Genomic DNA, 14,240 nt, shown 5'->3' on the forward strand with positions numbered 1-14,240 from the left:
TTCCACAGGGCTCCCATTTTGAAGCCAAAATATGACCATTATATGACAAAACTAACAATTTAGACAAATTAACATGGTCCACCTCACCCAGCATTTTCCCAAAATGCCCTAAAGTCAGTCAGTTTCTGCCACACAGCATGCACAGTGTCTGCACATACTCTTTGAAGTGTCACCTAGAGAGAAGTGCCAGCAGCCAAAAGTGTGAGAATGCTTGCACAGCTTCAAGAGGAGAGTATATCTGAAATCTCCTGCTAGATAGACACAAGTCTTCAACCCTCTCCCACTTCCATTACCAGATCACGACTTCAGTACTACTCTAGTAAATATATATATATAAAAACAATTAAAAGCGGTTTCACCTCTACGAAAGACATGGAGTTGTATGTATCAAGCGTCTTCGATCATAATGAATAGTATTATATGGACAAGTATGATCTGATCCTAGATCAGCATTCCTACCCTGAGGTGCTTTATGAATACGGGCCCTGATTCAGAGACACTTATTGCCTTTTATCTTTCTCTCCACCCTGGCTTTTAAATATAAATCACCGAAATAGGCCTTTTAAAGGGGCAGTTCATTGCCAAGGGAAGGACCTTGAAAGACTGGAGGGGAAAGGATAATTAAAATAATCATACCACGAGGACATACTTTTGCAGGCCCTGTGAATTCTTCCTTCTCTTATCTAACTTATTTTCTGATGTGCTGAGATATTTGCATCCACGTAAGTCGAACAACGTTGCCGGCTACTCTTTTTCTCACCTCTTCAGAAGCACAGGAAAGATATCAAAAATACTTGTCATACTTCGATCCCATATTCCATATGATGTAAGATAATGGGACAGTTATTTCTATCTAATAATTTTCTATTCCACTTTTTTTTTTAAAGTTAGGAATAATAATTCAGAAATAAGGATACAGTGTCTCTCTAGTTCTTCACAGACACAATAAAATCACCTGAACTGTACCTGTTGCTTGGCTTTGTACTGTAGTGCCTTCTTTGTTAGGTCAGTGTCTTCCTTCAGAATGTTGCTGTCTGTAATATGGATCACTTGAGTGTGTTCACACAGCTTCCTGGCCTGTTGGGATAAAAAATAAATGGCTTCAAAATAACAGGACAAATAGGCTATCAGTTCATAGAGGCTATTTATATAACTTTGCCACCCATGTTGAATGTACCACCTGTTGAGATAGCTGTGCTACTCTCTAAGAAAAACATAGTGCAAATAGGTGTGGTTTGGTGGTTTTATGAATACACGCTGCTACTGTATGATACACTGAGAAGCATAAATATCCGGATAACCAAACCTGGTACAGATGCAGTCTTTTTGTGTGCACATCACAGCACAGATTTTGACCCAGGCAAGCGCAGCATGATCTGCTGTGCTGTGACGTGTAAAAAGAAAATATGTCAACCTTGGTGAATACTGTATGTACATACAGTGGCTTACGAAAGTATTTACCCCCCTTGGTATTTTTCCTATTTTGTTGCCTTACAACCTGGAATTAAAATAGATTTTTGGGGGGTTTGTATCATTTGATTTACACAACATGCCTACCACTTTAAAGATGCAAAATATTTTTTTATTGTGAAACAAACAAGAAATAACACAAAAAAAACTGAAAACTTGAGCGTGCATAACTATTCACTCCCCCAAAGTCAATACTTTGTAGAGCCACCTTTTGCAGCAATTACAGCTGCAAGTCTCTTGGGATATGTCTAAAAAAGCTTGGCACATATTGCCCTTTGATTTTTGCCCCATTCTTCAAGGCAAAACTGCTCCAGCTCCTTCAAGTTGGAAGTGTTCCGCTGGTGTAGAGTAATCTTTAAGTCAGATTCTCAAGTGGAAGAGTTCTGGGCTTTGAATAGGCCATTCCAAGACATTTAAATGTTTCCCCTTAAACCACTCGAGTGTTGCTTTAGTAGTATGCTTAGGGTCATTGTCCTGCTGGAAGGTGAATCTCCGTCCCAGTCTCAAATCTCTTGAAGACGGAAACGGGTTTCCCTCAAGAAATTTCCTGTATTTAGCGCCATCCAGCATTCCTTCAATTCTGACCAGTTTCCCAGTCCCTGCCAATGAAAAACATCCCCACAGCATGATGCTGCTACCACCATGCTTCACTGTGGGATAGTGTTCTCGGGGTGATGAGGTGTTGGGTTTGCACCAGACATAGCGTTCTCCTTGATGGCAAAAAGGCTCAATTTTAGTCTCATCTGACCAGAGTACCTTCTTCCATATGTTTGGCGAGTCTCCCACATGCCTTTTGGCGAACATCAAACGTGTTTGCTTATTTTTTTCTTTAAGCAATGGCTTTTTTTCTGGCCACTCTTCCATAAAGCCCAGCTCTGTGGAGTGTACGGCTTAAAGTGGACCTATGGACAGATACTCCAATCTCCGCTGTGGAGCTTTGCAGCTCCTTCAGGGTTATCTTTAGTTTCTTTGTTGCCTCTCTGATTAACGCCCTCCTTGCCTGGTCTGTGAGTTTTGGTGGGTGGCCCTCTCTTGGCAGGTTTGTTGTGGTGCCGTATTCTTTCCATTTTTTAATAATGGATTTAATGGTGCTCCATGGGATGGTCAAAGTTTCTGATCTTTTTTTATAACCCAACCCTGATCTGTACTTCTCCATAACTTTGTCCCTGACCTATTTGAAGAGCTCCTTGGTCTTCATGGTGCCGCTTGCTTGGTGGTGCACCTTGCTTAGCGGTGTTGCAGACTCTGGGGCCTTTCGGAACAGGTGTATATATACTGAGATCATGTGACACTTAAATAAAGTCCACGTGTGTGCAATCTAACTAATTATGTGACTTCTGAAGGTAATTGGTTGCACCAGATCTTATTTAGGGACTTCATAGCAAATACATATGCACGCACCACTTTTCCATTTTTATTTTATTATTATAAAAAAAAAAAAAAATTCACTTCACCAATTTGGACTATTTTGTGTATGTCCATTACATGAAATCCAAATAAAAATCAATTTAAATTACAGGTTGTAATGCATCAAAATAGGAAAAATGCCAAGGGGGATGAATACTTTTGCAAGGCACTGTAGACTAGCCTTCAATGTTTAAATGCTTGTTGGGACCATGGGAGGTCTACCAGTTGTGACACTGTTTCAGGTATTGGGCCATTTCTGCTAGCCTTTATAAGGGAAGTGGAAGTAAGCCATTTTGGGAAGTCTCTCTCGATGGCGGAAGTGGAAACACTGTCGGATGGCGCATTAAAGTTAATGGAAATGTGTGGAAAATTGTAGCATAACATTTTTTAGGGCTTAAATTGTTAATGAAGACAAACCTCGGTCTAATAATGCCTCGTTCCTTGTTGGAGTACATTTCATTGGATAAGGATGTGTTTTTGGGAGATCCTTTTGTGGTCAAGAAGATGGTGGAGGACAAACTGGGAAAGGTTGAGTCAATCAAAGTGACCAGGAGTGGTATGGTGTTGATTTATTGTATGTCAGAAGAACAAACGAACAGTGCAGTGTATGACACTTGTATTTTCATGAATGTTTAATATTACGATTTTGTATTTTGCGCTCTGCAATTTCACCGGATGTTGTCGTATGTGTCGCGCTGGTTGTTCATGCGGCCAAACAGGTTATGGCCCTGGCCGCCGTGCCAGAATGATTTATTCCTTGGTTTTTCCTCATGTAAGCCTACTACTTGTTTGACAAAAAAGTTACGTAATGTATGTATAGTTTAGGCCTTTGCTTTTTACTTCAATGGATATTTTAGTTGTATCTGTGATTCTTAATGTCATTAGGCTACTTGCATGTCTAATTGCTATTGATAGATATACAGCTTGGCGTTATTTGATGGGTATAGGGACAATAACCAATGTAGCCTAATTAGTTGTGCTCTGAGGTGAACCCTGGCACAGTGCTCCTGTTGTCCTGGCTGTCCACTCCGATGGTGCTGAAATTGGAACACTGGTCCTGAATCGATGTTTATGGTGTGTGCTGTTTTAATGACGGGATCTTTAACTACCAGTCTGATAAAAGAATTATAAGGTTAAAGATAATGATTAAATAATTCAACCCGGAAACATAACCATTAGGGAGTATAGGTTATGGAGCATATATAACGAATAATAAAAATATTAAACATAAGTCCAACTAGGTTGGACTGGGGAAGAGAGGAATGTGTGTGTGCCTAAAGAAAACACAGACGACAATTAAACTGTGTTTGAACCGACCCGGCTAGAACACTGAGAAATTACGATAGGACAAGGAGTACCCCTCCAGGTTTCCCTAATCTGGGGGGAATGGAACTATCGGCTGGGTAGTGATAAACTGTGGTGAGAACTCTGGGGAAGAAGATAGCTCTCCTAATGTTAGTGTGCATGTGTGTGCGTAAGTGAGAAGAATGGTATAAAAGGAATGTCTTTGTATATTAACTGCAGAGCTCTCGTGAATAAACATTGATTTGACTATTGTGAGCTGGGAATTCTGTCTGTTTCATTTAAACCAGAAAATTACAAAATCTGGTTTGCAGACCGATAAGAATAATTGAAATGTATGAACATTGAATAATAAAATTCCATATCAGTCTTTGAGTGGCTTCTCTTAAGCATTGCATGCTTCAACATAACAGTTGTTGTGTATATGGCTGCATTTCAGATAGGCCAAAATGTTTTTACATTTTGTATGTCGCAGTAGTACGACCAATACCATGTGTAGCCTACTAAAAGAACGTTGGCAAACGTTCACTCTGTTATCACTAATTTGCATTACACAGTTGTGTGATAGGCTACTGAAAAGGTAATATCAATACTATGAAAACGCCTCCTCCCTGCCCTCAACACTGGAGCTCCCCGGGGGTGTGCGCTCAGTCCCCTCCTGTACTCCCTGTTCACCCACGACTGCATGGCCAGGCACGACTCCAACACCATCATTAAGTTTGCAGACGACACAACAGTGGTAGGCCTGATCACCGACAACGACGAGACAGGCTATAGGGAGGAAGTCAGAGACCTGGCCGGGTGGTGCCAGAATAACAACCTATCCCTCAACGTAACCAAGACTAAGGAGATGATTGTGGACTACAGGAAAAGGAGGACCGAACACGCCCCCATTCTCATCGACGGGGCTGCAGTGGAGCAGGTTGAGAGCTTCAAGTTCCTAGGTGTCCACATCAACAACAAACTAGAATGGTCCAAACACACCAAGACAGTCGTGAAGAGGGCACAACAAAGCCTATTCCCCCTCAGGAAACTAAAACGATTTTGCATGGGTCCTGAGATCCTCAAAAGGTTCTACAGCTGCAACATCGAGAGCATCCTGACTGGTTGCATCACTGCCTGGTACGGCAACTGCTCGTCCTCTGACTGCAAGGCACTACAGAGGGTAGTGCGTACGGCCCAGTACATCACTGGGGCTAAGCTGCCTGCCATCCAGGACCTCTACACCAGGCGGTGTCAGAGGAAGGCCCTAAAAATTGTCAAAGATCCCAGCCACCCCAGTCATAGACTGTTCTCTCTACCGCATGGCAAGCGGTACCGGAGTGCCAAGTCTAGGATAAAAAGGCTTCTCAACTGTTTTTACCCCCAAGCCATAAGACTCCTGAACAGGTAATCAAATGGCTACCCGGGCTATCTGCATTGTGTCCCACCCACCACCCCCTCTTTTACGCTTCTGCTACTCTCTGTTCATCATATATGCATAGTCACGTTAACCATATCTACATGTACATACTACCTCAATCAGCCTGACTAACCGGTGTCTGTATGCAGCCTCGCTACTGTATATAGTCTGTCTTTTTACTTATTTCTTTACCTACCTATTGTTCACCTAATACCTTTTTTGCACTATTGGTTAGAGCCTGTAAGTAAGCATTTCACTGTAAGGTCTACACCTGTTGTATTCGGCGCACGTGAAAAATAAACTTTGATTTGATATTATTTATTTTTAAATGTTTTTATTTAACCTTTATTTAACTAAGCAAGTCACATATTTAACAGCAATATAGCCTATAATTCTAATTATTGAAGTTTAAGCTATGAAGCATGCAAGAAATATTTTGCCATGGTGCTCATTCTGTGGAGCTGATCTGTGCGTGTTGGTAGGCGCACAGTATGTGTAGGCCTACGGTAGCTATTTAAACTCAGCAAAAAAAGAAATGTCCCTTTTTCAGGACCCTGTCTTTCAAAGATAATTCGTAAAAATCCAAATAACTTCACAGATCTTCATTGTAAAGGGTTTAAACACTGTTTCCCATGCTTGTTCAATGAACCATAAACAATTAATGAACATGCACCTGTGGAACGGTCGTTAAGACACCAACAGCTTAAAGACGGTAGGCAATTACGGTCACAGTTATGAAAACTTAGGACACTAAAGAGGCCTTTCTACTGACTCTGAAAAACACAAACATTAAGATGCCCAGGGTCCCTGCTCATCTGCGTGAACGTGCCTTAGGCATGCTGCAAGGAGGCATGATGACTGCAGATGCGGCTAGGGCAATAAATTGCAATGTCCGTACTGTGAGACGCCTAAGACAGCGCTACAGGGAGACAGGACGGACAGCTGATCGTCCTCGCAGTGGCAGACCACGTGTAACAACACCTGCACAGGATCGGTACATCCGAACATCACACCTGCGGCACAAGTACAGGATGGCAACAATAACTGCCCGAGTTACACCAGGAACGCACAATCCCTCCATCAGTGCTCAGACTGTCCGCAATAGGCTGAGAGAGGCTGGACTGAGGGCTTGTAGGCCTGTTGTAAGGCAGGTCTTCGCCAGACATCGTGTTTATCGTCGAAGGAATGAGCGTTACACCGAGGCCTGTGCTCTGGAACGGGATCGATTTGGAGGTGGAGGGTCCGTCATAATCTGGGGAGGTGTGTCACAGCATCATCGGACTGAGCTTGTTGTCATTGCAGGCAATCTCAACGCTGTGCGTTACAGGGAAGACATCCTCCTCCCTCATGTGGTACTCTTCCTGCAGGCTCATCCTGAAATGACCCTCCAGCATGACAATGCCAACAGCCATACTGCTCGTTCTGTGTGTGATTTCCTGCAAGACAGGAATGTCAGTGTTCTGCCATGGCCAACGAAGAGCCTGGATCTCAATCCCATTGAGCACGTCTGGGACCTGTTGGATTGGAGGGTGAGGGCTAGGGCCATTCCCCCCAGAAATGTCTGGAAACGTGCAGGCTCTTCGTGGAGTGGAAGAGTGGGGTAACATCTCACAGCAAAAACTGGCAAATCTGGTGCAGTCCATGAGGAGATGCACTGCAGTACTTAATGCAGCTGGTGGCCACACCAGATACTGACTGTTACGTTTTGATTTTGACCCCCCTTTGTTCAGGGACACATTATTCCAATTCTGTTAATCACATGTCTGTGGAACTTGTCCAGTTTATGTCTCAGTTGTTGAATCTTATGTTCATACAAATATTTACACGTTAAGTTTGCTGAAAATAAAACGCAGTTGACAGTGAGTTTCTTTTTTTGCTGAGTTTATGTCGTAGTGGGCACATATCTTTTTGTTCTATAAAACGATAGTTGTTGATGTGTACGTCTACATTTCAGATACATTTTTGTATATTTGAACAGTAGTAGGACCAATCTACCTTGTTTTATTAGGGCTCTAAAGCAATACTACCCCCATGGATTTAAATGCTCCCTCAGGCATGTCATCCTGGATCTGGGCCTGGTCAAACTAACAAGAAATCGGAGAAACTTTACATAATTGTGAATGCAGCAAAAAGGGTTTTGGATCTCCAGGACTTTACAGCTGAAACAACATTATTTTTTGTTGTTGTTACATTTCACCCCACACAGTAGGTGGCGGCATGCACCTATAATGTACGTTTGCGGACCACCATAATACCATAGAAGAAGAAGGCTGTCATTTTTTTTGGTGTTCGATCATCACTTTCGAAACCGAACGTTAACACAGCGTTGCGTTTGATTGGTGGAGCTGCACAGCTGTACTGAGATTGAGATAGCCATGGCACGTAGCTCAGATGGGAGTAAGTCTGAGATGGATGAAGGCAGTAGTATTAGTGAGGAGTCTACCTACACGACTGTACGGGAGAAAAATAAGAAAAGGTACAGAAAAGGGGATGAGGGTTGATTTACCACAGATGGGGACATAAATAGAAGGTGGAAATCTAGAAGAGCAAACAGGCAGGAGATGAGGTACAGAAGAACAAAGTAATGATTGTCTTTTCTGAGCCAACCAGCAAAATGTTACAACCGATTACATTGTCAAAAGCCATCAAATCAGATATAGGACATGTAAAAGATGCTAGGTGCGTAGGGAAAGGAAAGGTATTGATATTTGGAGTTAATATAACTCAGAGGGACAAGATATTGAAAATGGAGGCTCTAAATGGAGGTAGGGTGAAATGCCATATCGCTTGCAGAATGGTGAAAGTGAGAGGGGTGATTGCGGGAGTACTGATGGAGGTGTCAATAGACGAGTTTAAGAGGGAGGTGAAAAGTGGTTGAGGCGAGGAGAATGAACAGTAAGAAAAGGGAGGATGGTGTAGAAAGCACTACGGTGCTGCTAGAGTTTGAAGGGAATCTGTTGCCGTTTGTAAAACCAGGTAGAAATCCCACTAGGGCGGGCAGTTATAGGCTTATCGAGCTGACATCCAATATGTGTAAGTTGATGGAAAAGATGATAGTGAGTAGGATGATGTATTTCTTGGAAGTTAGGGGTTTGATGAGTTTCAGGAGACGGAGGTCTGCCATGGATGCCCTGGTTACAGTTAGTACAGAGATAGCAAAGGCCCTGACAATAAAAGAGGTGATGAGTGTTGTGCATTTTGACATTGAGAAACCTTACAATTCCATGTGGAGGGAAGGGTTGTTGATCAAGTTGAGTGCATTGGTCTGTATAACTGGATCATGGACTTCCTTTTCGATCGAGTCATACGGGTGAGGGTTGGATCCGAATTATCAATCCGGTTTAAAGTGGACAATGGTACTCCTAAGGAAAGTGTGGTTAGTCTGGTGTTGTTCACCCTGATGATAGATTACATATTTAAGGAGGTGGGATAGGGAGTGGGTATTGGCCTTGTATGCTGATGATGGGCTGTATGGAAGAGAAGTGGGAATGTGAAATATGTGATGAAGAAGATGCAAGAAGCTGTGGGAGTGTGCAAGATTGGTCTCTAACATGGGGGTTTAGGATGTCTGTGGCCAAGTCCTGCTTTATGGTGTTTTCTAGGAGGAAGGTTAAAGATGTTAGGGCTGCAAATATACAGTCAGGATATAGGTAGGGCGTCTGAGTTTAAGTATGTTGTTTGATGAGAGTATTGAAATTAAATGTAGAAAGGTGGTGAACCTCATAAAGGCAGTGTCAGGATATGATTAGGGGTCGGCTAGACAAACACTGTTGTATATGTGCCATGCATTGATCAGGTTATCTTTGGATTATGGGTGCTTTGTATATGCATCGTCAGCCAAAACTGTACTATAGTGCTGGAAAGGATACAGTCAAGGGCACTGAGATTATGTGTGGGTGCCTTCAGGACGGCATTGCAGGTGGATTGTGGGGAACTACCACTGAGGATAAGGCGTGGCAAACTGCATTAATGTACTGGGCGAGGTTTAAAGGGAGTTCATTAAAAACCTCTTAGGGGTCTAGGCAACTGGGGAATGCTAGGAGCGAGGAGGGGGTAAGCAGAGGGCATAAGGGTGGACAATCGGGCAGAAGGTTGTAGAATATGGACTGGGGGAGAGAAAGATAGGGCCGGCAATTGCATTGGGGAACGTCTCTCTGTGCCCGTTTCCGAAACCAAATGTAGATGTGGACATGATTGAGGGCAGGAGCGAATGGGGTGAGGACATGAGATGGTGTGTGGAGAGATATATAGATAAATCGGTTTTATTCGTTTTTAAGGATATATACAGATGGTTCAAAGGATCCAGTCAGTGGAAGGGTGGGGGCTGGGGTGTATATCCCAGACTTCAATGTTGGAGTTTGTAAGCAGTTAACTGATTATGTGTCAGTGTATATGCGGCAGAGTTGATGGCCATGATTATAGGTTTGAGATGGTTGGAGGTGAAACCACTGAGGTGCGATCTGCTCTGATTGGGCTGCAGTGTTGTTTGGGCTGCAGTCCCTCACTAACTTTAAACATCAGCTATCTGAGCAGCTAACCGATCACTGCAGCTGTACATAGCCCATCTGTAAATAGCCCATCTAATCTACCTACCTCATCCCCATATTGTTTTTATTTACTTTTCTGCTCTTTTGCACACCAGTATTTTTACTTGCACATCATCATCTGCACATGTATCACTCCAGTGTTAATTTGCTAAATTGTAATTACTTGCTACTATGGCCTATTTATTGCCTTACCTCCTCACGCCATTTGCACACACTGTATATAGACTATTTTTTTTCTATTGTTATTGACTGTACACTTGTTTATTCCATGTGTAACTGTGTTGTTGTTTGTGTCGCACTGCTTTGCTTTATCTTGGCCAGGTCGCAGTTGTAAATGAGAACTTGTTCTCAACTAGCCTACCTGGTGAAATAAAGGTGGGGGAAAAAGTGTGAAGGCGGGCAGGTTGGATAGGAGAGACTTTTTGTGGAGATGATGGTGCTGTTAATGGGATTGGAGAGGATGGGAGTGGTGGTAAGCTTTTGTTGGGTTCCCGCCGATTTGGGTGTGGAGGGTAATGAGAAGGCTGATGTGGTGGCTAAGAGTGCTGTGAGGAGAGAGGTGGTAGATATTCAGGTCACACTGGGCCACAGAGAAGTCAAGTCCTTGATCCAGCAAAAGGGCTCGATCTTTGGCAAAGGGAGTGGGATGCTCGTAGTAAGGGGAGGCAATTTTATTGCATGCATCGATCAGTAAAAGAAGACGTGGGGAGTATGGGATGTAGGACACGAAGTTGTGTGGAGTAGACTACGGTTTGGGCACACAGGTTTGAATGCCACGTTGTGGATGATAGGGAGACATGAAACAGGTCTGTGTGATGAGTGTTTAGTGGAGGAAATGGTGGAGCATGTGTTGATATTTTGTGAACTGTATGACATACACAACCACATTCAAAAGTTTGGGGTCACTTAGAAATGTCCTTGTTTTTGAAAGAAAAGCAATTTTTCTGTCCATTAAAACAACATCAAATTGATCAGAAATACAATGTAGACATCGTTAATGTTGTAAATGACTATTGTAGCTGGAAACGGCAGATTTTTTCATGGAATATCTACATTAGGTGTACAGAGGCCCATTATCAGCAACCATCACTCGTGTTCCAATGGCACGTTGTGTTAGCTAATCCAAGTTTATCATTTTAAAAAGGCTAATTGATCATTAGAAAACCCTTTCGCAATTATGTTAGCACAGCTGAAAACTGTTGTTCTGATTAAAGATGCAATAAAACTGGGCTTCTTTAGACTAGTTGAGTATCTGGAGCATCAGCATTTGTGGGTTTGATTACAGGCAAAAATGGCCAGAAACAAAAAACTTACTTCTGAAACTCGTCAGTCTATTCTTGTTCTGAGAAATAAAGGCTATTCCATGCGAGAAATTGCCAAGAAACTGAAGATCTCGAACAACGCTGTGTACTACTCCCTTCACAGAACAGCACAAACTGGCTCTAACCAGAATAGAAAGAGGAGTGGGAGGCCAAGGTACACAACTGAGCAAGAGGACAAGTACATTAGCGTGTCTAGTTTGAGAAAGACACCTCACAATTCCTCAACTGGCAGCTTCATTAAATAGTACCGCAAAATATGACATTTACATAAGAATTTAGACCCTTTACTCAGTACTTTGTTGAAGCACCTTTGACAGTGATTACAGTCTTCTTGGGTATGACGCTACAAGCTTGGCACACCTGTATTTGGGGAGTTTCTCCCATTCTTCTCTGCAGATCCTCTCAAGCGTCGGCTTCCATCTGGCCACTCTACCATAAAGGCCTGATTGGTAGAGTTCTGCAGAGATGGTTGACCTTCTGGAAGGTTCTCCGATCTCCACAGAGAAACTCTGAAGCTGTCAGAGTGATCATTGGGTTCTTGGTCACCTCCCTGACTAAGGCCCTTCTCCCCCTATTGCTCAGTTTGGCTGGTCAGCCATCTCTAGGAAGAGTCTTGGTGGTTCCAAACTTCTTCCATTTGAGAATGATGAAGGCCACTGTGTTCTTGGGGATCTTAAAAGCTGCAGAATTGTTTTGGTACCCTTCCCCAGGTCTGTGCCTTGGCACAATCCTGTCTCGGAGCTCTACGGACAATTACTTCGACCTCATGGCTTGGTTTTTGCTCTGGCATGCACTGTCAACTGTGGGACCTTATATAGACAGGTGTGTGCCATTCCAAATCATGTCCAATCAATTGCATTTACCACAGGTGGACTCCAATGAAGTTGTAGAAACATCTCAAGGATGATGATCAATGGAAACAGGATGCACCTGAGCTCAATTTCAAGTCTCATAGCAAAAGGTCTGAATACTTATGCAAATAAGGTATCCGTTTTTAATTTGTAATACATTTGCAAACATTTATAAAAAGCTGTTTTCGCTTTGTCATTATTGGGTATTGTGTGTAGATTGATGAGGGGAAAAATAATTTAATCAATTTTAGAATAAGGCTGTAATGTAACACAATGTGGAAAAAGGGAAGAGGTCTGTCTCAATACTTACCGAATGCACTATATATATATATAAGGGTAAAGGACATTTATTTTATTAATTTGTCCTTCCCTAGGTGTTAAAATCACAAGCCATATCTTGGGACTCGTATATCTGTAAAGAAAACTTATTTTCTAATTGCAATTTCTAATTTTTCTTTAAAAAAAACATTTGCAAGCTTGAATTTTGTCAATGGTCAAATGTATTCATGTTTTTTTGTCATGTCATTCTTCTCTTTAGAAGTGAAATGCCAGCCCGTTCTTTGCTCTTCGTTTTTAGTACTGAAACAAAGTTGTCATGTAAAAAGATAGCCCTGATCAAATATTAGCAGTTTACCATTGTTCATTGTCACATGCTTTTTTGTATTTTGGTGTACTTCTGTCATTCATTTGGTAGGCCTGTGTTGGGAACCTTATGGCTCAGCATTTTGGAGCTTCCCTTTCCTCCGGTGTAAACCAAGAGGTGGCGTAGTACAGCTACTGTTTTATGTTACAAATACAAAGAATATTTTATCCCAAACCAAATCCATCCATTTTCATGACATCTCAATTCATCCTAATACTGTACGCTTTAAAATCAGTTTTGAGAACAAACATCTACTCACAACAGTTCTTTTCCCTGATGCAGGTGGACCTAACAACATCACTCTGGGTACTGCAAAAATTAAACAAACATGTATTACGACCACAATTTAGTTTCAGGAAACAATATTAAACGAAAAGACATGATATTGACATGTGGGATGTGAATGCCAGGCACCTCATAGGCAGCGTTTACACAGGTATCCCAATTCTGATATTTTTTCCCCACTAATTGGAATTTTGACCAATTGGATCAGCTCTGAAACAGAGCTGATGTGAAAAGATCTGATGTGATTGGTCAATTGACCAATTAGTGGGAAAAATATCAGAATTGGGCTGCCAATGTAAACACAGCCAGTGGCTATACTTCTCATATAGTGTCACCTAGTGGTAGAATAACAACACTACACGAAATCAGTTGTATGCACATCACAGGTGTATTCATTACGGAAATCGTTTACGAACCAAACGGGTAGGGACCAACCTGAATTTGTTACCATCATGAAATACCTACTGTATGTGGACCAGAGAGCACTTACCCTCAACACTGCCCCTTTTGAGAAGAACGATTAGATACTGGATGGGATCCTCTGGCTTATCAACCATAAGATTCGTCACCAATGTCTAAAAAAACAAAATCGCTTTCTACCATTAGAGCATGTTTTATTTGTATTTTTCTTAAAATGTAAACAAGCATTGAAAGGGATGAAAGTAGTAGTAGTAGTAGTCTTCATCACCAGCTCTGATGAAAAATAGTAAGATGACAGATCAGTCAGGATGAAGGGAGTAGAAGCAAAAGGAGAGCAGAGGTAGCCTGGGTTCTGACTAGAGGGAGTACAGCTACAACCGGAAGTTACTTTTTCATAGCAGGTTAGGATAATTTACACAGCAGGTTAGGATAATTTACACAGCAGGTTAGGATAATTAATGTGGCAGGTTAGGAGACTAGGGTTAAGGTTGGGAAAAGGTTAGGGTTAGCTGAAATGCTCACCTAACCTGCCACAAAGAGTCACTTCCGGTTGTAGCTGTACTCCCTCTTGTCAAACCGGTAGTCAGGTTA

General features: G+C 42.2%; 1 protein-coding gene across 2 annotated transcripts in view; it reads right to left on the minus strand.

Moving 5' to 3' along the window:
- ak8 (adenylate kinase 8) overlaps positions 1–14,240 on the minus strand; it is a 69,622-nt gene that overhangs the window by 55,119 nt on the left and 263 nt on the right. Inside the window, exons 1-4 of one of the 2 annotated variants that reach the window (XM_038989546.1) lie at positions 13,918–14,015; positions 13,720–13,804; positions 13,204–13,253; positions 967–1,077 (exon numbers count right to left, since the gene is read on the minus strand). In XM_038989546.1, coding sequence (XP_038845474.1) covers positions 967–1,077; positions 13,204–13,253; positions 13,720–13,786 — 228 coding nt within the window. In that variant the 5' untranslated portion in view covers positions 13,787–13,804; positions 13,918–14,015. Of the gene's footprint in view, positions 1–966; positions 1,078–13,203; positions 13,254–13,719; positions 13,805–13,917; positions 14,016–14,240 lie in introns of those variants that run through there. The other variant, XM_038989539.1, reaches the window with a different exon arrangement.

This window comes from Salvelinus namaycush, chromosome 1 (assembly GCF_016432855.1).
Source record: "Salvelinus namaycush isolate Seneca chromosome 1, SaNama_1.0, whole genome shotgun sequence".
Classification (NCBI taxonomy): Eukaryota; Metazoa; Chordata; class Actinopteri; order Salmoniformes; family Salmonidae; genus Salvelinus; species Salvelinus namaycush.